At 39.4% G+C, this 21,848-nt stretch overlaps 2 protein-coding genes across 3 annotated transcripts; both read left to right on the top strand.

Moving 5' to 3' along the window:
* Window positions 1-2,756: 2,756 nt before the first annotated feature.
* On the top strand, window positions 2,757-14,579 carry LOC118223027 (acetylcholinesterase-like). Its single transcript, XM_035409075.1, has 5 exons — window positions 2,757-3,026; window positions 7,654-9,133; window positions 9,876-10,068; window positions 10,399-10,577; window positions 11,730-14,579. The coding sequence occupies exons 2-5, from the start codon at window positions 7,711-7,713 to the stop codon at window positions 11,849-11,851; spliced, it is 1,917 nt and encodes a 638-aa protein (XP_035264966.1). The 5' UTR covers window positions 2,757-3,026; window positions 7,654-7,710; the 3' UTR covers window positions 11,852-14,579.
* Window positions 14,580-17,308: 2,729 nt separating this feature from the next.
* On the top strand, window positions 17,309-19,595 carry LOC118223032 (schwannomin-interacting protein 1-like). 2 transcript variants are annotated; one of them, XM_035409084.1, is made up of 4 exons: window positions 17,309-17,573; window positions 17,918-18,048; window positions 18,299-18,386; window positions 18,682-19,595. In XM_035409084.1, exons 1-4 carry the CDS (start codon window positions 17,364-17,366, stop codon window positions 18,688-18,690), a joined length of 438 nt encoding a protein of 145 aa, XP_035264975.1. In that variant the 5' UTR covers window positions 17,309-17,363; the 3' UTR covers window positions 18,691-19,595. The 2 variants fall into 2 exon arrangements, with proteins under 2 accessions (XP_035264975.1, XP_035264974.1); XM_035409083.1 differs by having other exon boundaries at window positions 18,678-19,595.
* Window positions 19,596-21,848: the final 2,253 nt, after the last annotated feature.

Here is a 21,848-nt window from a genome sequence, read left to right as displayed (position 1 = left end):
CAAAAACATTTTTGCTACCTTGACCTGCTTATAAACATTACTCTAATGCATTCTGTGGTTTTATAAACCTTAGAATGCAGTCCACACAGCACGTTTACTTGACTGCGGATTTGATGGCATACATGGTAACCATAGCCATGTTTACTGTTTAAAAAATAAACAACATGGATCAATTTGTCACTTTCTGAATGTTTGCGAAGGATCTCCTTTGTCCAAGTTGAACTGCGATCGGCAGCCCTAATATCCAGATTAAAAATTATTATTATAGTAAAATAAATAAAAATATTCAACTGTCAAATGAACTATGAAGATGTTTTAAACTCCATTAGAACTCGCAAGTGCCACAAGTGGAAAGGAAATGATTCTACGCGAAGGTTTAGAAAACCAATCCTGTACAAATTTACAGGTAAAATCAGTTACAGGTTTCCAAAACTTTTTTGATCCTACCGCCAAGGGATTGTAAGCTGAATGTTCTCAAAATCACTGGCAGTGTAGATTTGACAGTTTTAAGAAGCTGAAATGGTTTTTGAAAGGGGTGCTAGGGTGTACAAGGCCTTAGATTAAACAGGGATTAAACTGGCTGCAATCAGGCTTGGCTGTATTTAATCATCTGAATCTAATTATCAATTAAATTTGGTTAATTGGTTGATTGAGTAACTAAAGGGGCAATTACTTTTTCTCATAGGTGATATTGGTGTTTGATAAGGTTTTTCATTAAATAAATGAAATAATAATTTTAAAAATGTGTTCTGTGTTAGCTCATTTTCCCAATTTGTCTCGCAAGAGTGGCTTTGTGTTTACTCAGAATAATCAGAACATAAAGCCTCTCTTGCAAGACCACTCCACATTCTTTTGCCATTGCATTCCACTGTCCAATTTCAATAAACTGACAGAATTAAATAAGATGACACAGAGCTTGCCCAGGATCCAGAAAAAATTTAGTCAGATCAGACATCTGCAATACATTCTCTGCAAAAAAACAAAAACCAACAAAACAAAAGACTTGATGCACAATCATTATATAATAACTGGTATGATTAGTAGATACAGTACTACCAGGACAAGACAATTATGCAGTGCCTTGCATTTCTAATAAACAAGTAATTCCCTTTAAAGACAAATCTCCATGTCCTTGTTTCCTCACTGCTTCTCTCCCCTTACTGCTACACCTCACTGCCTGTATCCCTTATGTTGGTAATTGTCCTGATTGAATCAAGGAAAATTAATTGTGGGTGAGGGGAGTGGCTTTGGGGTTTGAGTCTAGAGGAGACAGATAATCAATGCCAACAACATTAACACCAAGACTGCAAGCTGAACACTGGAACTAGAGATGCACAGATTGAGGGAAAACATCATCATGCAAGCAGTAATTCTCTTAACTTATTCTGGGAAACAACATTTGATTACGATGTACAGTCAGTACACGGGGTTTCAAAATAAACAAGGATATGAGAAATTTACGAAAAATAGCAACCATGGGTTTCAAATTCCATTTGAAAAATCTTCACCTACACATTCTACCTTGTAAGATCTTTTATTCAGCTGCAGTTGGAGGGTTTTACAATAATGTCTCACCTGCGTTTTTTTTTTTTTAAATTGCAGTACATGTCCAGGCAGTAGGCCACAGATATCCGATAGGCAAGCTATTTTCCACACTTCAATTATTTATTTTATTTTGATCATTTGGCAGATATTCTCAGTCAGATAAATATGACCTTGACTTATTGATATATTGACTTATTGGTAGCATTCTTGACCCACAATTCAATCCATTCGTTGCCTGAAAATCATGATGATAGGACATCACCTTGGTGACACAGGAAATTGTAGACTGTTGTCTTCACTGTAAGTATAACAGAAATTTAACTGTCCTCTGAGTGTGGCAATATATTTTCCTGTCCCTTGGGAGGTAGTGTTGGAAAGAGAGTGCACTCTCTTTAATTACAAATATGTAGGGAAAGCTTCCACACTCTTACCTCACCCCACTCCCTTCCCTCTGCAAACATGTAACGAACACAACCACCCCCATCTCAACTCAGTATTTCATACTCCTGTTTTTTTCTCTCTTTTGCTCTATCAGAATTTCTGTACAGTAAATGAGAGGCGCAAGTGCAATGCACTTATGTACTAAGAGGAAGAATACAAACATAATAGGGAGCAAGAGACTATATTTTAAGAGGAATGGAACACATTCGGTTATTGTTTTCTTTGTTACCACGCAGGTCTGTGTCCTGTGTCATTGTGTTTGTGAGTTAGTATGTACTTTTTAACATTTGTATACTGCACTTGTGGTATTTGTGCTGTTACTATCTGCTACCGTATGTTAGCATAGTAGATTATCTGTCTCAGTTTGTCAGTGTTGCATCCATTGCATCCAATGTTGCATGCGTAGTTTGCTGGTGTTCTGGTGTTCACATACTGGGTCCAGTAGGCTATGTCTCTGCTCCATTCACAGTTTGGATACTTCTACTGGAGACAGCATTCCCGCTGTAACAACATTCAACAGCACCTGTCATCCGTACACAGTTTCCACTGATTTCACAAAAGGAGGCAGTTGTGGATAACATAGACGTCCCCGCGCAATGACAGTGTTGAGTAACGCGTTTGTGAACATGGACGAATGATCAAGGTAAGGAACATCTCATGTGAAAAGTGAAGTAGTGTCATAACGAAAATTTGGTGAATGTACAAAAAGCCGCTGGCGTGTGTGTGTGTGTGCTGGGGTGGGGGTTACATCTCGCGAGAGTCCTCTGTTTTTTTTATTGTAAAGGGTTTATTATGGGCAGTCTTCCCCTACCACTGTTGCAGTAGGACACAACGTCGTGATTTACGCACTGTGCTAAACGAGGCGACATAAATCGTTATATTTTTTCAGTGTCCATCGCCCCAGATAGTTAACCCTGTTTCACTACCTCTTCACCCCGACTGGAGCTTCAGCTTGCCTAGTTCAAGGACGGAGAAAAGAGGGAGGCAAGCCTTGGGGAAAAACAACTAGGTTCAGCCGGTTTGACAACGGGAGGCTTCAGGTACAGTAAATACATACAACTGTACTTGAAAATAGAAGTAGAGTATTAGTGAAAAAGGCTACTCATTAATCTGGACAGTGTAAAACAAAAGAGGAATGGACGTAAGATTGTTTGTAATTTGGCATAAGAGTGTTTGAGCGTGTGTACGTGTGTCACGGCGCCTGCATGTAGTTGCATGTGTGTAATGTGTGCTTGCGCGCATCTGCTCCGCTAGAAGACGCACCATGTCTGTCATTTCTGTACGTACATTTTTCAGGATATCGCGACTCCAAATTACTACACTGAGAAATTTATACATCTATTCGGATTAGCCCGTGCAGTGCCCTTAATTTATTTTGATATTGACATAGCCTATGTAGTTAGCTGAGCTTAATTCGTTTATGTCTGCCCATTGAAATATAGAAAGTAAGTGGGACCTGAAATTTATTATTAGGCCTAATATTACCGTTATTATTGCATCGGACAGATACAAGCATTTATTCGCGGTCATGAAGCGGCGGTGTTGCATAATATTCTGTGCAGCGTTGCACTGTCGCTCTTATTTGACCGAGCTCTATATTTCAAAGATGACATCATGTGGATCTGCAGCCTAATGTAGAGGCTATTCAACGATTAAGCAAAAACTAAATCATGGGTAGACTTGCGTGCCCGTGTATTTTAAGAGGTTGTTCATTCACGCATGCGCGCAGCAGCCAATCCTAAAATTAAGTCTTGTTTACGTCCAGCACCTGTCCCATAACTGTGTCCCTCTTCTTTTTACTGCTGAGACCTGTTATAATCAGACCCAAACTGGGTAGACCTCTGAATCCATCTGAAGATGTTTCTCAAAAACCTGTGAAAGTGTCAAAATCGACATGCATCAGTTGGAACGTAAACTGGGAGCTTAAATCATATGGCAGAATAAAATCTATTCTTTAAATATATATTCTGTAATATTGTTATCAATGTAAGATAAACTCATTTATAAAGTTAATGACTTCTCAGGTACTGCTTGGGTCTTTTTCTGCTTTACCTCTTATGAAAAGCTCTCAGATTTCTGTACACACTGCAGAATTCGTACACATGTATTTCTAATGCTCACACGTACACATTAAACACTTGCATACAAACATGGATTTTTTTCTGTTTTGTCTAGCTACAACTACCTTGTGTGTGTGTGTGTGTGTGTGTGTGTGCAACTTCCAAATACACTGAGATACCCTCTTCTTGCAAACTCTGAGGGGCACTGAATGCGCACTGCAGAACTTTGCGAGCTAATCAGGTTTGTTTCAGTGTATTTATCAGAATGTAAATCACTAGATAATAGGAGCACTAAGGTCATACAACTGCTGTTATGTAGCAAGTTTACTAGTTTTCTTGGCATTTTAGCCAAGTCATCTATCTCGGTATATAGCTACAAGACGGCTAAGCTGTTTTTGCTATTATTCAGTTAGGTTCACAATAGTTTAAATGACATCCATACTGTATGTTAATTCAAGTCATGTTAATGAACTGGCCAGGAGGGAGCTGTTAAATGATAACTATTCCAAAACTCTATCTCAGGTTTTCAACTTAAATTTTACCCGACAAGCTATATTAAAATATACTTTGTTAGGAAAAAAGTGCCTACAATATCATTCTGTTTCATTATAATTGCATGCTTTCCACCCAGAGAGTTGAGCTAGCCAAGTGGTTATTGAATAGTGTTGTCTAGGCAACTAAACTGGCCATATTTTAATCCGTAGCTTCTGTGCTGCTAATTTAGCTAAGCTACCTGTGCAGTTGAAAACAAAGCATAGCAAAGAATACTTTTGTTGCCTAGTGTTCTTTGTATATGAAACACAACGATAGTTGATGATGGTAAATTGTAGCTACAGTTGAAATGTATTCTTCTTTTAGACTAATTATTTAGTAGGTTACAATGCTGGTATTAGGAAGAGATCAACTAATGTTTGCAAGCTTGTTGACTGAGCATCAGCAGCTATCTGTGACTAGCTATTGGCGTGCTGTAGATGTGGCATCAACAGGTGTCATACTAGGTAAACTGTTCAGTCACTTTTAATACTAGTTTTTGCTACTATAATGCTATATTATAAGATATACATAGGGCAAATGGGTGCAGGACTGAACTTTAAATAATAGATGACTGTCAAATGATACTTAGCAGTTCACTGTACAGTTGCCTTGATCCAGGCAGTGTGTCCATGGGTGAAATGTTAGATGGACTAAGCGCAAAATGGAAAATTCCAGTTATTCCTGTGCCACTCATCAAACTGTCAGTGTTTTGAAATGCACTGTCTGTCTTGTCATACAGAGTGATATATGGGGACAGAAAAGTATGCAGCACATGTCTGTCTCAAATTTGTAATAAGTTTAGTGGTATTGTGTTTTCTCTGTCCTTTTCGTACATCATGATTTTATTGGAATATAACTGAATATCACTCTTTAAAAGCCAGTATTAGTAATCTGGTGTATGTAGCTTTAACATGCATAGTCTCAGAGGGCTGTTTTATTTCCACTGAAAAAAAAATTCAGATATACAAGAAAGTATTCGTCTTTACAGAAAGAAATGGAAAGTAAGAGGAACGTGACTGTCACAGAAGTAAATCTGATGAACAGAATGAGTCATGATCAAAAGAGATAGCTATAGGCATCATTAAGTAGGTAACAATCATATAGAGCTAGGAGAAAAGGATCCATGAGGCTATCTAGACTGGGTTGCCATGGTAACAAGAACAGAGTTCAAACCCTGACTCCGAGGGTGAGAGAGAGAGAGAGAGACAGAGACAGAGGCAGAGACTCCTTGTTTAAAGCCCAGTGTCTGGGTACAATAAAAATAGAAAGCATGTTGAAGGAGCCTGTTTTTTGTATATGTAAAACAAAACCTCTGATGCAGTCCTTGTATGATGCTCTATGATGCAGGGCATGTTTCAAAGAGAAAACATAATCTAACATTGAGATACTGCATACATATAGTCTAACAATATGTATATGCATATGAGGTGATATGTGAGTATATGATAGTGCATATGACAGTGTGTAATCCCAGACTGAAATTGATCCCCCTGTGAACTTCATACACAGATTCTGGGTTCTAATTTGAGACAGGACACCAACTCCCCCTTCCTTCCCCCTCACCCCCATTTCCGCCCCTCAGCTGTCTTTACAGATATTAATAACTCCATTGAGACACACAGAGTATCATACCCCCCCACCCCCAACACCCAGTTTCCTACAGTTTTCTCTACAAATCTTCTATTTTCCTAAGTACACAAGGATTATACCATTGTAAAGCAGATACGTCGTACTCAATACTGCAAAATTGCAGTGTCAATGTCAATATGATTTGATATTGTTACAATGTCACAGCAATGTCATGAGAGTGCCTAGTTTGACCTGGAGCCAGGGATTTAATTTCACTGGGCTTGTGTCGTGACACTTCCTTTCTCGGTTTAATATTTTTGAAATTTATTTCACGCAAGTGTCATTAGTGTTCAAGTTATATGTACAAACTAAAGGTATGAAAAGTGAATGAATGCAATTTTTTTAACGATGGACAGAATCGTTTTCATCTGAAGCTCACTGCATATGTGCATGCAGGGCTGGTTCTAGGCACAGGTGATGTAGGTGGTTGCCTAGGGCGCCATCCGTAAGGTGGGGAAAGGGGGGGCCGTGATCATTACCTACACCCCCCCTTGGTCACTAACTACAGCATAGCCCCTCCCCCTGGTCCAAAATTGCTATCTACAGCTCCCCCCACCGCACCCCACCCCACCCCACCCTGCTATTGTGCTGTCCTAGAGTGGCACAAAAGTTAGAGCCAGCCTTGTGTGCATGCATGTGAACTTCTGTTCTGACCTCTCAACAGGAGCAGAAGCCACGTTGGAAATTTCAGATAGTTGGGACTGTTTCAGTTCACAGTCAATGAAAAAGCATCAGTAAACATATTAAATCTAGCGCTTGGACAAATGTCTGTCAGTATTTCTACTGGAGCATTGTCAGATATATATAACAATTATTTTTAAGAATTTAAATTGAGGCAGTACATACAGACAGAGAGACCAATAGAGAGAAATGACACCCCTAAAATAGAACCTCAGACAACTGAAGTGGGATGGGGGGCAGAAATAGCCACGCCACAGCTGCCATCCAGTCTATGGACCCCTGGTCCCCTACTGTGCCCCCTACGCTAATCCCATCACCACAGCAACCACACAACACCACTAAACACAAACAATAACACAGGTGTGCGTGTGTGTGTGCGCGCATGTGCACACATACATATGTGTGTGCATGTGTGTGCATGTGTATTTATATGTGTGTTTGTGTGTGAATATGTGTGCACTTGTGTTTTTTTTTTATTGGTGGTTTGGTGAGTGACAGTTGAAGTTGAAGCGGGGTGAGTCTTACTTGGATTTGCTATAATAAAGGCACTGTTTATCCAGGGCTTTGGTTATTTGGATTTCAGGGCTTGTCATAATCATTCAGTTTCCATTGATGTAATGTTTCTTATTATTGTTTTCATCTTTTATCCACTTTCTCTTTACCTTTATATTTTCAAGCCTGTTTTTCCCTCTTCTCTTCTGCTTTTCTCTCTTATTTATTTAACATCATAATCACTCTGTGTCTCTTTTCTCCTCTTCTGCAGAAAGAAAACACTTCAGTTCAGGAAAAAAACTAAATTCCCTGAAAATAAAACATCATCATGGGGACTGCCTCCCTCTTCCTCTTGCCCTTCCTCCTCCTCTCTCTTCTCCCTTCCCCATCCATTTCCCAGAATGAGAATGACCTCACTGTAACAACCCACCAGGGACGCGTCCGAGGTATTCGCATGCCTGTTGTACCAGACAGAGGTCATGTGACAGCCTTCTTGGGCATCCCTTACGCTGAGCCCCCTTTGGGGAAGAAGCGCTTCCGGAGAGCTGAGCCCAAAGAACCCTGGACAGGTGTTTTTGATGCCAGCTCATATCCAAATGCCTGTTACCAGTTTGTGGACAACTCATATCCTGGCTTCCCTGGAACTGAGATGTGGAACCCTAATCGGGAAATGAGTGAGGACTGTCTGTACCTAAACATCTGGGTCCCAGCCTCCCCCCGGCCACACAATCTCACTGTGATGGCTTGGATCTATGGGGGAGGTTTCTACAGTGGCTCCTCCTCATTGGATGTTTATGATGGGAGGTACCTGGCCTACACAGAGAAGGTTGTGGTTGTCTCCATGAACTACCGTGTAGGGGCCTTTGGCTTTCTGGCCCTGCATGGCTCTTCAGAGGCTCCTGGAAATGTGGGGCTCCTAGACCAGAGGCTCGCCCTCCAGTGGGTGCAGGACAACATACACTTTTTTGGAGGTAATCCCAAGCAGGTGACCATATTTGGAGAGAGCGCAGGTGGGGCCTCTGTAGGAATGCATCTTTTGTCCCCTGATAGCCGTCCAACTTTTTCTCGTGCCATCATGCAGAGTGGTGTCCCCAACTGCCCCTGGGCAACCATCAGCCCAGCAGAAGCTCGAAGGCGTTCCACCCTGCTAGCCAAGCTTGTGGGTTGCCAGGATGGCAACGACACAGAGATTGTTGACTGCTTGCGGAACAGACATCCCCAGGACCTGATTGAACAGGAGTGGCAAGTCCTCCCCTACAGCAGCCTGTTTCGTTTCTCCTTTGTTCCAGTGATTGATGGTGTTGTCCTTCCAGACACACCAGAGGCTATGCTGAGCTCCGGAAATTTTAAGGACACTCAGATTCTATTGGGAGTGAACCAGGATGAGGGCTCATACTCCCTTCTCTACGGCGCCCCAGGCTTCAGCAAGGACAATGAGAGTCTGATCTCCCGAGAGGATTTCCTTGAGGGTGTGAAGATGAGTGTTCCCCATGCCAATGACATTGGCCTGGAAGCAGTAGTGCTGCAGTACACAGACTGGATGGATGAAAACAACCCTCTGAAGAATCGGGATGCCATGGATGACATTGTGGGAGATCACAATGTCATCTGCCCCCTTCAGCACTTTGCCAGATCATATGCCCAGCATAATGCCCTTCGCTCTCAGGCTGGGGTAGGGGGGTCCACTGGGGCAGGCGTCGGAGGAGGCAACTCAGGAGCAGTCATCAATAGTGGAGGGGGCAACTCAAATGGTGAGTCAAAGAAAGACAGGGCAATCGGTCATGCAGGTATAATTAAATTAATTCAAAAAAAAATCTGTGCATGCAAAGGAATTCAATTACATAAAAGACTGGAAGATGTGAGTTAGAATAAAAAGTGGCACAGACATTCAGAAACCGTTTCTTACCGCAGTTTTTTACCGCAGATTTCTTTTTATTTTCAATAATACTGAATTTTGTCTTACCGTATGTTTTAGCTGTCAATGCCATATGTTGCTTTTACATATTACTGTTGCAGAAAATGTTTATTAATAATTAGTTACTATTCACTCACAGAGGTTCATTAATTACCTTCAACTGTATAATGGACAAAGTGAACAAAGAAAATGACATTAATAGTAGTAGTAATGGGAACGTTTAACTAACTACCTAGATGTTACTAGTCTGAAAGCCTACCTTTTGTAAGTTGTGATAACATTAAAATGGCAGTGCCAAGAGTTTTTTGGTGGTAACAATTTACATTTAATTAATAGGCCTCACTTTTCTGTCTTTTCAAAGAAAAGTATTGTCCACTCCCAATCCATTCATTCATTAAGCAGCAATAAAACATTACTAGAGGCTTGCACTCATCGTGAGTGTAGCGCTAATATTAAACTTTAAAATGTTCTTGAGAAAGCTCCAACATAAAAATCACAAATTCTCTCTTTTCTCTCTGTCTCTCTCCCTCATGCTTATCAAACTGTCTCAAACCTCTTAAAAAATCAACCCAAAAAAGGAGGTGTGTACCTCTACCTGTTTGACCACCGGGCCTCCAACCTGGTGTGGCCAGAGTGGATGGGGGTCATCCATGGTTATGAGATTGAGTTTGTGTTTGGCCTGCCACTGGAGAAGAGACTCAACTACACCGCCGAGGAGGAGAAGCTCAGTCGCCGCATGATGAAATACTGGGCCAACTTCGCCCGCACTGGGTGAGGGACGGACGTCTTTTTGTACGTCGCTTTGGATAAAAGCGTCTGCCAAATAAATGTAATGTAATGTAATGTAAGGGAAGCGGGGACTGGGAGGAAAGATAGAGGGTCTGAGAGGTCTTTTAGATTATCCAGGGTGTGGGTGGGATAAGAGGCCAGCAAGAGTGTACGTTACCATCAGGCAGAAGGAAAAAGAAGCAGAGAAAAAGACAGGGAGGGTAAAAACCTGGTAGGGAGGCGGATAGATTGAAGTAAATTGTGAGCATGATCTGACGGATGTGTAGGACATCCAGGATGATTGAATGTTGAATAAACCTCTCTGTCTTCCAGTAACCCTAACCTGAATGCAGATGGCAGCTTGGAGAGTCGGCGAAGGTGGCCTGTTTTTACGGCAGCTGAGCAGAAGCACGTTAGCCTGAATATAGATCCAATGAAGGTTCACCGCGGACTGAGGACCCAGCTGTGTGCACTGTGGAACCGCTTCCTGCCCCAGCTACTCAATATCACAGGTATTGCATTATGTGTGCACTATAACCTCATATTTATTGTTTTATTGCAAATCCAAAGTGCTGGAGTAGAGAGCCAAAACAACAAGTTTTGTACATTATATTCCTGGCCTGCTGATTTAAACTGCAGGTAACAATTCTTGCTAGCATTAGCTGGAGACTAAAAAATAAAAAAGATAATAACATTATACAGTGTCTTGAAAAAGTATTTGCCCCATTCCTGATTTTCTTTATTATCCTTGTTACACTGAATGGTTTTTAAATTGAATGAAAATAACTTTTTTCACATGGGTGGTATGGTATTTCATCAAACAGTCTGCAAAAGAATACAGATAGTGGTTTATTGAAAAGTAGATGAAGTGAATTGTTTGGAAAATCAATACAGAAAAATAATCCTGTTTAAATAAGATCCGGAATACTCCTGGTATTATTAGTGGTGATTAAGTTCAACTGAACCCACATTCGGACATAGAGATAATTGTTAGATAAAGATAATTGTTTTAAACATTTAAAAATATATAGCTTCAGTAATACAGGTAACCATCCCAATGAAGGCTATTATTATGGTTATGAATATATTCAGTGTTCTGAGAGACACCCCATATGAACAGAAATAACTGCCAGCAGAAATTGAATTTGAATTTCATAACTTTAATTCATAGTGCAGTCATTTTATTTTGCAATGTTTAAACAGAATAATTGTATTGAAAATTTGAATTTGTATTTCACTATAAACCCATACTCCCCGGGTGGAATGTCCATGTCTTATATTTGAATGTTTTGTAGGCAACAAACCCCCCTCCCACAACCTGAGCAAACTCTTTTTCAAATCATTAAACATCCCAAGCTAATTAGCCTTATTCAACATGAGTTGCAATGTCAGCTCTCTTTGGGCGCTCTACTGATCTCACATGACACTGACAGCATGTCTGCAGGCTTGTGCTCTCGTACCTGTGCTATAGAAGAGTGATGTCTTTGTCTGATCGGTACTGGTGTGAATAAAGATATATATTAATGTGGAAAAAGGGTGGAAGAGTAACAATAAACAAGCAAAATCTCTCACTGACATTGGGCTTTACACAAGGATTTTGCTTCTCTCTCTCTCTCTCTCTCTCTCTCTCTCTCACACTCTCTCTCTCTCTCCCACGCTCACAGACAATATTGATGAGGCAGAGCGCCAGTGGAAGGTTGAGTTTCACCGTTGGAGCTCCTACATGATGCACTGGAAGAGTCAATTTGACCACTACAGCAAGCAGGAGCGCTGTACAGACCTCTGAGCAGCGAGCGAGAAAGAGTGGGGGGAGGGTCAGATAGGGTGACCACATTGCTCCATAATCTCTGAGACACCTTGAGGCAGGTGAATGTAGGCGCAACTTAACTTTACACAGTTACTCCTGTTCTCTGATTTCCTTCTTTTCTGGCATCTGCCGTGGCTGGCAGAGTCACCTAAGGACTAAGTTGACTTTATCTTGCTTTTTACATTATAGTGTACACAGATCTAGGAGCAATCAGGCATCTCCTCAGAATCTCTATGAGGACTTTTGTGTTATTCTCTATATGTTCAAGGAAATGTGGAATATAACTAGTTGCGGGGATTAAGCTATCTGGGGATTATGGAGTAATACCGTCATCCAAATATGAAAAAAGAACAAGGACGAAATTCAAAGGTGTTAGTGACTTTTGAAGACAGACAGCATGTGTGTAAAAGGAGGAAACAAAGAAAGAGCGTGTGTATGTGTGTAAGTTTGTGTGTGTGTGTCTGTGTGTGTGGTGTTGGTAGGATGAGACTGATGCTGGGAAGCCCTCATTCACTCTGATCCTCAGGATCCCACAAATCTCAGATTTTTTTTACTTAAGGATTTTATTTTATTTAATCTTGTAATCTTTTTGATTTACAAAGGCGGCTACCACTATGTGGCACTTTCTATGTGTTGGCAACACTATGTGTGTATCTGTCAGTCTCTCAATTTGTTTATCTGTTTTCTCCCATGGTCTTGTCAGTCGTCTGCTGTCTCAATTTGTGTGTGTGTATGTGGGTCCAACTGAAACCACTGATCAAAAACCGGAATCAGGAGCCATTGTGAGCTAGCCAGAAAACTGCACTGAAACACACTATTAGTCTGTGTGTGTGTGTGTGTGTGTGTGTGTGTGTGAGAGAGAGAGAGAGAGAGAGAATGTTTGTGTCTGTGTTTGCATATGAGTGTATGAGTCTGTGCTGTAACTGTAACACTGTAATATGTCCTTCAGTCTCCTCAGCATGCTCTTGTCTGTATGTCTATCAGCCCCTTCCTGTAACTGCGAGTGTATCTCTTCCTTATTTTTGTTTAATCTAGAGGGGCATGTTTTGTGAGTACTGCTGATATTGTCTTTGTGCCAAGAGGTTGATGTAATCCTGCCAACCCCCACCCCGAAGGAAACATTTCTCATTATCCTAATGGAAGGAGTTTAATTTACTCAGTGCTTTAATGTGACAGACCGCTGTGTCAGCCATGTACCTCAAATGGGACTGACTGTTGTTGGCTGAAGTGGAAGGCAGGATGGAGAGGGAGAATGTACAGGGTTATGAAATTCATGCTCATCTTTAATATTTATTTTGTGTTTTTGTGTATGTGTGTGTGGTGTGTGTGCGTGTGTGTTATTTTTCAGGTAACTCTAATAACTGATGTTGTGATGCTGGCTCTGTGTCTGTGTGCCTCTCTGTCTATCTGTCAAGTGTTATTTATTTTAATTCTTGACACTGTGGAAGGGATCTGGATCAGTGCTGTAATTGGTCAACGGGTCTTCCAGCAAGCATTTTGATTGGTTTAGTTCCCAGGCATGTCACTCCTACTGATTATGGCTGAAGTAGCTTAGTTTAGCTTTTAAAATGTAACTTAAAAAAGATATATCTATGAAGAAAATGCTAAATTAATTATCTTTAGATATTTAATTATAAATCTTCAGTAGGGATGAAGAGTGGAGGTATTGTTTGTGTGTATGCGTGTTTTGATGAGTCTGATGAGTGACAGCTGCTCAAGCCTTGCATCCAATAAAAAGTCCCTGTTTCCAATGCCTCCAATAAAATTCCCCTGTGCATGTCCTGAGCCCGCACCCTTGTCTGTATCCTCCAAATATTGTGACTGTTATTTTCTGTATCAATATACCAAGTACTGATGTGTAGAATCTGTGCAGAACAAGTATTATTTTCTTATCATTATTATGATAGCAGCTCTGAGATTATGATGTTAGCAATAATTTAAAATACTGATTACTGAAAATGTTTGATATTTAAAATCACAATGAAATTTATTCATGACTTAATTTATGGTGATGACGATGCTGTTGATGATGATGGCGATTAGCATTGTTGTAAAAATCATAAGAAAGATATGTATGGGAAATTTAATATGAAAGTGCTACATCAACACTTTTATCTAATTTTGTTTCCTTTTTTAGCCTGTTATGGTTATGAACACTAGTGTTTAAAATAGAACAACATCTGTAGTTAATGTAATCACACTGGTGTTAGCTTGTTGCTTGTTTCTTGCAGCGTCAATCCGACACTCCCCATGCTGCCTCCTTCATGCTATGAGGTTTAATTAAAATAAGAGAAATAATACACAAGGAAAAATGATTTCATACCAATTGGCACACACCCAGAACGGTCCAAAATTTGTATGGCGGGGCATTTACTTTCAGTGTGACGGTTATGTTTCCTCGTACTGTGAGTCAGTTTCGATTATTTACAAGTATATTTTCAGCACTTAAGTGCTTCAATACCCCATCTTCAACTCTATGTTCCAAAAGGTCCGCAATATAAAAATAATGCAAGCCCTAAGCTTTCTCTTACTTTTATTATTATTATTATTATTATTATTATTATTATTATTATTATTGCTCCAGATAGTGCCCGCTGTGCCAAACTTGTCATGTGGATTTTCTGCATGGTAATATTATCTCCCGATTTGGGTACTGTATCTGAAGCCCTTCAACAGAACCTCATTAAACAGATTGACTAAAACATCCTATCGCCTCACTGTCTGTCTTTCACTGCCTGTCATCTCTATACTTTACTGTCCATCCCTGTACCGCACTGTCTATCTCTATGCATTACTCTCTCTGTGCCGCATTGTCTCCCATCATTCACTGTCTGTCACTGAGGATGTCATAGGTGGCTCTTTTAGCATTTTTGCGGTGTGTACTAGAGGGAGTATATGCTGTTTTATGTCTTCATTTTGCATGTGTGTGTGTGTGTGTGTGTGTATCTGTCTTTTGTGGTTTTCAGGTTTTTAGTTACAAAACGATACAACTGTTTAAAACAAAAAACCCAAGAACACAACCCAGAAGGGTGACTGGCCCTGCCTCTCACCAGCCTCTCCACTTGCCCTCTCATGTCATCCCTTCCCATGAATGAATACAATACAGTAAAACCAAACAAATACGTTGTTACCTTACAGTAGTTACCTTACTGCCCACATATCGCTGTTCAAATGACAAAAGCACAAATATTAAATAAATATTCAAAAATTGCACAAACAATTTTCTGTCTGTCTCAGGAAAATATTAAATCATTTATTTCCTTGTTTTCATTTGCATTTCACCTATTCTACATAAACTGCGCACACCCTTTATAAAGATGCACAAAGAAGCCTGTATAAAATAAGCCATACAGGTAATGAATTACAAAGACTTTAACAAGTAATATTCTTTTTCATAAAAAAGATAAATGTCTCAGCATTTTCCCACAACTTAATAATCACTTTAAATAAAATGCAACAAAAATAAATCTCTTCAAAGTTTATCTCAAACTTGAATAATGATTTCCTATTTCCCATGGTTTCCTGTTTTACAGAGGTTAAGAACTTAAAACAACACATGGGGTTGTTGGCCTTCACAAGTGAGGAGATGATTACAAACAATCTTAAAACATTTCCCCCTCATGTCCCCATATGCTTTGCACGCACTGAAATATCTTCAATAGTATAAAATGACTTATTTACGTATTACTTAATGTCCATAATTTTCCAGATAATAGGAGAGATCGGATATTTTGTTATCTCACCGTTGCATCAATTTTGCATTTCTTCAATGCTATATACAAAACACATTTCTTGATAATTTTTCTTAAAGAAAACGAAATTTTGTTATGTTATTCTGTTTTGTTGTTGAGTTGTCAAATAGATTTTGGTATAACAAATTATATTTCCCATGTTACATACATTGGAATGAAAATTATACTTTTTTTTATCATGAGAAAGGTTTTGCCTGGGCTTATTCATTTATGTGTCTCTACTGTTAGTACTGGCAAGGCACATAATGTTTCATTATTAAAAATTATTTTAAACACAACACTAGTTGTTTTGACACCAGAGGGCAGTACACATAAGGACATATAAATGAATGAAGAATGCTACTTACATTTTTCTATAACTTACAGTCATTTCGTTTTTTATTTTATAAAACGACATACAATGTTATTTTTTATAGCAAACTATCCTCAGCATGTCCTCACATCTGAATGGCATAATTTACCTTTTAAACACAACTGGTGACCCTACTGTATAAGCTACTGCAAATAATTCTTTAGTCTTATGTACAGCTGGTAATGAGTAGTGTTTCTATGTACAGTGCACTTTAAAAGGCAAACATTACATTATTATCATTTAAGCTTCACCTTCACTTCAGGACTACCCACATTTATGAAACCATTTTTGCACAACAATGCAAAAATACATGTTAGCTTAAGTTAATAATTATTTTTTATCAATTAATGTGTCGTTATGCTCATTTTAGAGCGAATGGTATTATTTAATTCCTGGCTTCTTCAGATTTTTAAACCACCACAATAGAGTTTTGGTGCAGTTATGCTATTGAAAAATTATTTTTATAACTGTTTATGTTTTTATCTTAAACTATTTTAGATGTGATCTGACTTTTTATAGATCATCCACTTGAAGTTGAATTTGTAAAATATAATAGGCCGTCTTCAAATATTTTGTAACACCCAACCCAAAGAATTCTATTTTAATTGAAGTGGAGTCTCAGTATTTAATTGGACGTGGTTTAAAGTGATAACGTCGTGTGAAATGAGTTTATACTGTTTCCCTTAAAGAAAACGCTACCAACTATTCTAATTCAAATTCAAATTTTATGTTTCCTAAAGTAAAGAGTGAATCCTCTTTACTCTGTCACTGTGTTCTTTTAACCTTGGCTAGGCCCAAAATGCAGCCTGGGTCTAGCCTTCCCCTACCTACCTAAGTGCTTGTCCCATCACCTGGTCACAGGTGTTGTCATTAGCCCCCTATTTTAAAGCTGGGATGCACCTGTATTAAAAAATGACAATAAACAAACATATTAGGAAACTGAGCCAGCATATGAGTGGTGATGTAGTTAGATTTTTTAAATTATTACATTCTGTACCTGAAAATGAGACAAACAGTACTACTGAAAAAGATGGTTTGTGTTAGCAATATTTTTAATCTGAATTGAGGTTTGAAGAAATTAATCATTGCCATTGTTATACTTCAGTCACTAAGTTTACTAATCAGGTACTTTTCCCCAGGATTAGTTTTAAATACAATCCAATATATATATATATATCTTTTACCAATGTGATTTCAATTCTTTTTTAAATATTTTGTTGGCTTCAGAATTCTCCAACCTTTACTTTTCCCATGCTTTTTATTTGGCTGGTTTGGGGTAGGTTTTGCCTATAATAGCAGAAACAGTACCCATATCTATCTCCGTCTCCATAGGTGTTTCCTCTCCCTGAATCTCTACTCCCTGGAGGTTCTTTTCAGGAAGCATAGGATGGATGGAGAGAAAGAAAGAGAGAGGGAGAGGGGAGAGGAGAAGGAGAGCGATGATGCAGAGGATTTCAGTCAGGCTATGGATGGGGCAGTCCTGGAATGGCAGGAGAGGTATCCTGAAGATGACCTAGGATTGCCCATCATGCATTGGGAGGCCCTGAGCCTACGGATTGCAGAATTGGAGAAACAAGAAGAGGACAGAAGATCAAAGGTAAACACCACTATTCCAAAACACAGTGAAAAGGCTTGCATCTCCATTTCCACTGGGCCGCCTTAAGTTGAGGTGAAAGAAAATTTGAAATTGTTTCAGAGTCAGCTGGCAATGGCTGATCTTTGCAACTCCTTATGAAATACTTTCATTGAGACAAAGCCTAAACTCCGTTGAATTCAGATTAAGTACAAAATGATGGAAGCACTAAAATGCATTTTCAGAATTATGAATGATTCCGATACTGGCTGGAAAAACAAGCCAGCATGCACAGGGTAGGCTCTGCGATTTTGTGTTGGAAACCCTGACTTAATCTTTAACTCAATCTCATAAATTTCATCTTTCAGAGTACCATTGTTCTGGAACATGGGAGTGTGTCTAGGGGCTGGATTGAAGAAAGGGAGCAAGTGAATCAGAGGGAGACTTGGGAAGGAGGAGCGGAAGATGAAAGCAGTCGAGTTACTGCTCTTACTTCACGGTATAAAGTCATAAACTGTCCTTTTTATCTTTTCTGATTAGTAACTCCTTTCAGTTTAGTTCTTGCTTGACTTCATTCTTTCTAATAGAAGAAGTCATCTCCTTTCTTTTGTTGTATTTTCTTTATTCTCATTGTGTCAAATATGTCATAACCCTTCCACTGACACACCAAAGGTCCCCATTTCCCTAGATTCTTTTTTTTTTTTTCTAGGTGTAAATAAACATTGTTATTAACGCATTCACTTTCCCAGTCTCCAGACTCAAATGAATCTGCAGCTGTGCTTCATCAACAACAGTGAGAGTGAGGATGAGGATGATGACAGAGAGGCTGGAAGAGAGGTGAGATATACAGGAGTACTAGTCCAAGATTTGCATGTTGGTTTACCAGGGCCAATTCATCTTGATTGACAATTAAATTTGGTCCACATGCAATGTGGGTTAACAGTGTTTTGAATAATCTAGCACTGTCACAGTGGACATATTATCCATGCTGATATACTACGTTCTAGTATTGAAAATATGTTGAAAATAGCCACACAGAATGGTTAAATCAAATGTTTTATTCCTGACTGACTTGGCCATGACAAAACTTTTCACTTTTTTCCATTGATGAATGCTTTGGCTGCAAAGGCAGTGTGTTTGAGGTCATCGTCTTGCTGGAGGATGAAGTGTCAGCTGATGAGGTTGGAGGAATTTACTTGTTCATAGCCAGACAAAATAAGTCCATGCACTTCTGAATTCATCCTACTGATGCCATCTTCAGTTACATCATCAATAAAGATGAGTGAGCCTGTTCCAGCAGCAGCCATTCATGCCCATGCCATGATATCTTCTCCTCTATATTTCACAGATGAAGGGGGGTGCTTTGGATCATGGGCTGTTCCTTCCTTTTTCCACGCTTTTGGCATTCCCTCATTTTGATAAAGTTATATTTTGGACTCATCTGTCCATTAAACATTGTTCCAAAACTCTTGTGGCTCATCTCTGTATTTTCTCGTGAATTCAAAACTGCCCTTATCTTGTTGCTGCTAGGATTTTTTGCAGCATCGCTCCTACAATTCTGTTCTCAAATTCTTCTGCATATGGTGGCTTGTGACATTTTCACCCCTGCCCTGTGGAGCCTGCTAGTGATGTTGTTTTCACTGACCGTTGTTTTAGGGTTTTTCTTCAGAGCTCTTAGGATAAGTCTGTTATCAACTGCAGTTGCCTGGCCTGTACACGGGCTGCCAGAAGTGATTTCTTTCATTTTCAAGAGTTTCCAAACTGCTGTACTTGATATACTCAGTTTTAATGCTATCCTTCTTAATGAATTCTTCTGTCCTTTCAGTTTGCTGATTAGTTGTTTATCAGCCATACTGCTAGTGTTTTGGTCTTCATACTGGTGTATGCCCTGACTCCAAATGTAATCTCCACAGATGAAAACAAAGACTAAAACCATGTCTAGACACTCACTGCCCTTTTGTGTAGACAGTCCATGCAAAATGAAACGTGAGCAACAGGTAACACCTCTGAGTCATCTTACTTTTGCACAGATGAGAATGGGGAACTCAAAAAAGGCTGTTTCTGTAAAATGGCAAAACATATATGCATGTAAATACCATGAAATAAAAGTTGCTTGTCCATACTTTTGTCTCATATTAATCTTTTGATCACAAATCCAAATGCCTTACGTACAAAGGAAAAGTAACAAATTAAATTCTACTGTTCCACTACTTTTGGAGGGAACTATAGAAGATGCTCTTTTAAAATAGCCAATTTCCCAGCATGAAATGTTGACTAGGCAAAGAATGTTTGGGAGACGGTCAAATTACCATACATACACCATTATGCCATTGAGCAGGATGCTTTTAATCATTGTGCAGTAGAAAAGGAGCTTGATTAACTTATCCTCTCCAACTGCATGTTGGGATCATAAGAAAAAAAAAATATCATTTTGGCATAACTGCCATATTTCATCAAAAAATGCTGTGCGTTAGGACTTCTGTCATACTGTTACAATGCTGTAGAGTTGGGACAAAGCATAATGGGAAAGTGGAGGTTGCAGAATAACAAAAACATTTATTTAAATCCTATTTTTTTTATAAAAACATAAGTGCATATATGAAGGTACACATTTCACTTCATGTAGACTGTGAAGACAGTAAACAGAGAAGTATGTCTCTCACTCTGCCTCACCTGTGGGGAGACTTATTTGTTCCCTTTATTTCTTTGTATTTCTTTTAAGTATTCAAGCAGCATTGATCCCTTCTGCCTTCGTGCCCCATTCTTACATTGCTCCCTTATAACTAAGGATGAAGGAATCAGGAGGCCATGTGGAGCAATGAGTAAAGTAATCAGGAGTAATGAGATAGCGAGCAATAGGGACGAGGAGTAGGACAGATTGATGTGTCCAGGCAATCACTAACAGACCAGCAATTAGATAATGGCCCTGGATCAGCACACTGATTCCTTTAATGACCCTATTATAGATTACCCCGAGAAAGCTGTTTCGGTCCCCCTTTCTCCCACCTTGCGATTTTTGCCTCTCAGTGCATTAAGCATATTTGGATCCCGCAGTCCCTGCTGATGTGGCCAGAATGTAGCCCTGAGCAGTTCTTTCAGTATCTATATTGTTTTGTGTGTGAGCGAGGGAAAAGTCAAGACTTTCATAAACAGCTGATGTTGGGAAAAGGGAGTTCTAATGGCTTTGCCCTGGTGTATGGAAAGAATGCTTTTCTGAGCCTCAACAAGGTCTGAGCTTCATCATATAAACAGGACATTACCATTTTGGTCTATCTTTGCTAATACTGAGTGGAAACTCCCATGGAAAAACTTTGGAAACACCCACATCCCCCATGTGAAAAAGTCAATCCCCCTTGAAATTAGTAACTGGATGCACCACCTTTAGTAACAATAACTGACACTAAACACTTCATATAATTTGATACCAGTCTTTTACATTGCTGTGGAGGAATTCTAGCCAACTCTTCTTTGCAGAAATGTTTTAATTCATACAAACGAGCATGAACTGCTCGTTTCAGGTCTTGTCACAGCATCTCTATCGGGTTATAGTCAGGACTTTTACTTAGCCAATAGAAAACTTTAATTTTGTTTCTTTACAGCCATTCAGATGTGGACTTGCTTTTGTGTTTTGGATCATTGTCTTGCTGCTTAGCCCAATTATGCTTCAGTTTCAGCTCACAGACAGATAACCAGACATTCTCCTTTAGAATTTCCTGGTACAGAGCAGCATGACAGGCAAAATTCTTAGCTGCTTCAACAATGGCAGGCTGGCTACTCCTGGGAAAATTCACCACTATTCCAAGTGTTCTCCACTTGGAGATAATCACTTTCACTGTGGTTCAGTGGAATTTCAAAGTTTTTGAAATGGCTTCGTAACCCTTTTCAGACTGATACATTTAAACAACTTTTTTCCTTACCTCTTCTGAAATTTCCTTTGATCATGGCATACTGTGTTTGTAGAAAATTTGCAGTGACTACCTCACTCTGATGGTAAGGTTCAATATGAATGAGGCCTTGTACACATTAGTGGTTTTAGTTTTGAAATGTTTCAAAAACATTTTTGCTACCTTGACCTGCTTATAAACATTACTCTAATGCATTCTGTGGTTTTATAAACCTTAGAATGCAGTCCACACAGCACGTTTACTTGACTGCGGATTTGATGGCATACATGGTAACCATAGCCATGTTTACTGTTTAAAAAATAAACAACATGGATCAATTTGTCACTTTCTGAATGTTTGCGAAGGATCTCCTTTGTCCAAGTTGAACTGCGATCGGCAGCCCTAATATCCAGAT

This window comes from Anguilla anguilla, chromosome 3 (assembly GCF_013347855.1).
Source record: "Anguilla anguilla isolate fAngAng1 chromosome 3, fAngAng1.pri, whole genome shotgun sequence".
In the NCBI taxonomy this organism is placed as follows: domain Eukaryota; kingdom Metazoa; phylum Chordata; class Actinopteri; order Anguilliformes; family Anguillidae; genus Anguilla; species Anguilla anguilla.
This window is presented reverse-complemented; position numbering and strand designations above follow the sequence as displayed.

Excerpts from the sequence above, each read along its gene's own strand:
- LOC118223032 (XM_035409083.1), top strand. The coding sequence starts at position 17,364 with ATGGATGGAGAGAAAGAAAGAGAGAGGGAGAGGGGAGAGGAGAAGGAG. Across the intron at positions 17,574-17,917 it reads AAGAGGACAGAAGATCAAAG|AGTACCATTGTTCTGGAACA; the intron begins GTAAACACCACT and ends TTCATCTTTCAG. Across the intron at positions 18,049-18,298 it reads GTTACTGCTCTTACTTCACG|TCTCCAGACTCAAATGAATC; the intron begins GTATAAAGTCAT and ends TCACTTTCCCAG.
- LOC118223027 (XM_035409075.1), top strand. The coding sequence starts at position 7,711 with ATGGGGACTGCCTCCCTCTTCCTCTTGCCCTTCCTCCTCCTCTCTCTT. Across the intron at positions 9,134-9,875 it reads TGGAGGGGGCAACTCAAATG|GAGGTGTGTACCTCTACCTG; the intron begins GTGAGTCAAAGA and ends AACCCAAAAAAG. Across the intron at positions 10,578-11,729 it reads CCAGCTACTCAATATCACAG|ACAATATTGATGAGGCAGAG; the intron begins GTATTGCATTAT and ends CCACGCTCACAG.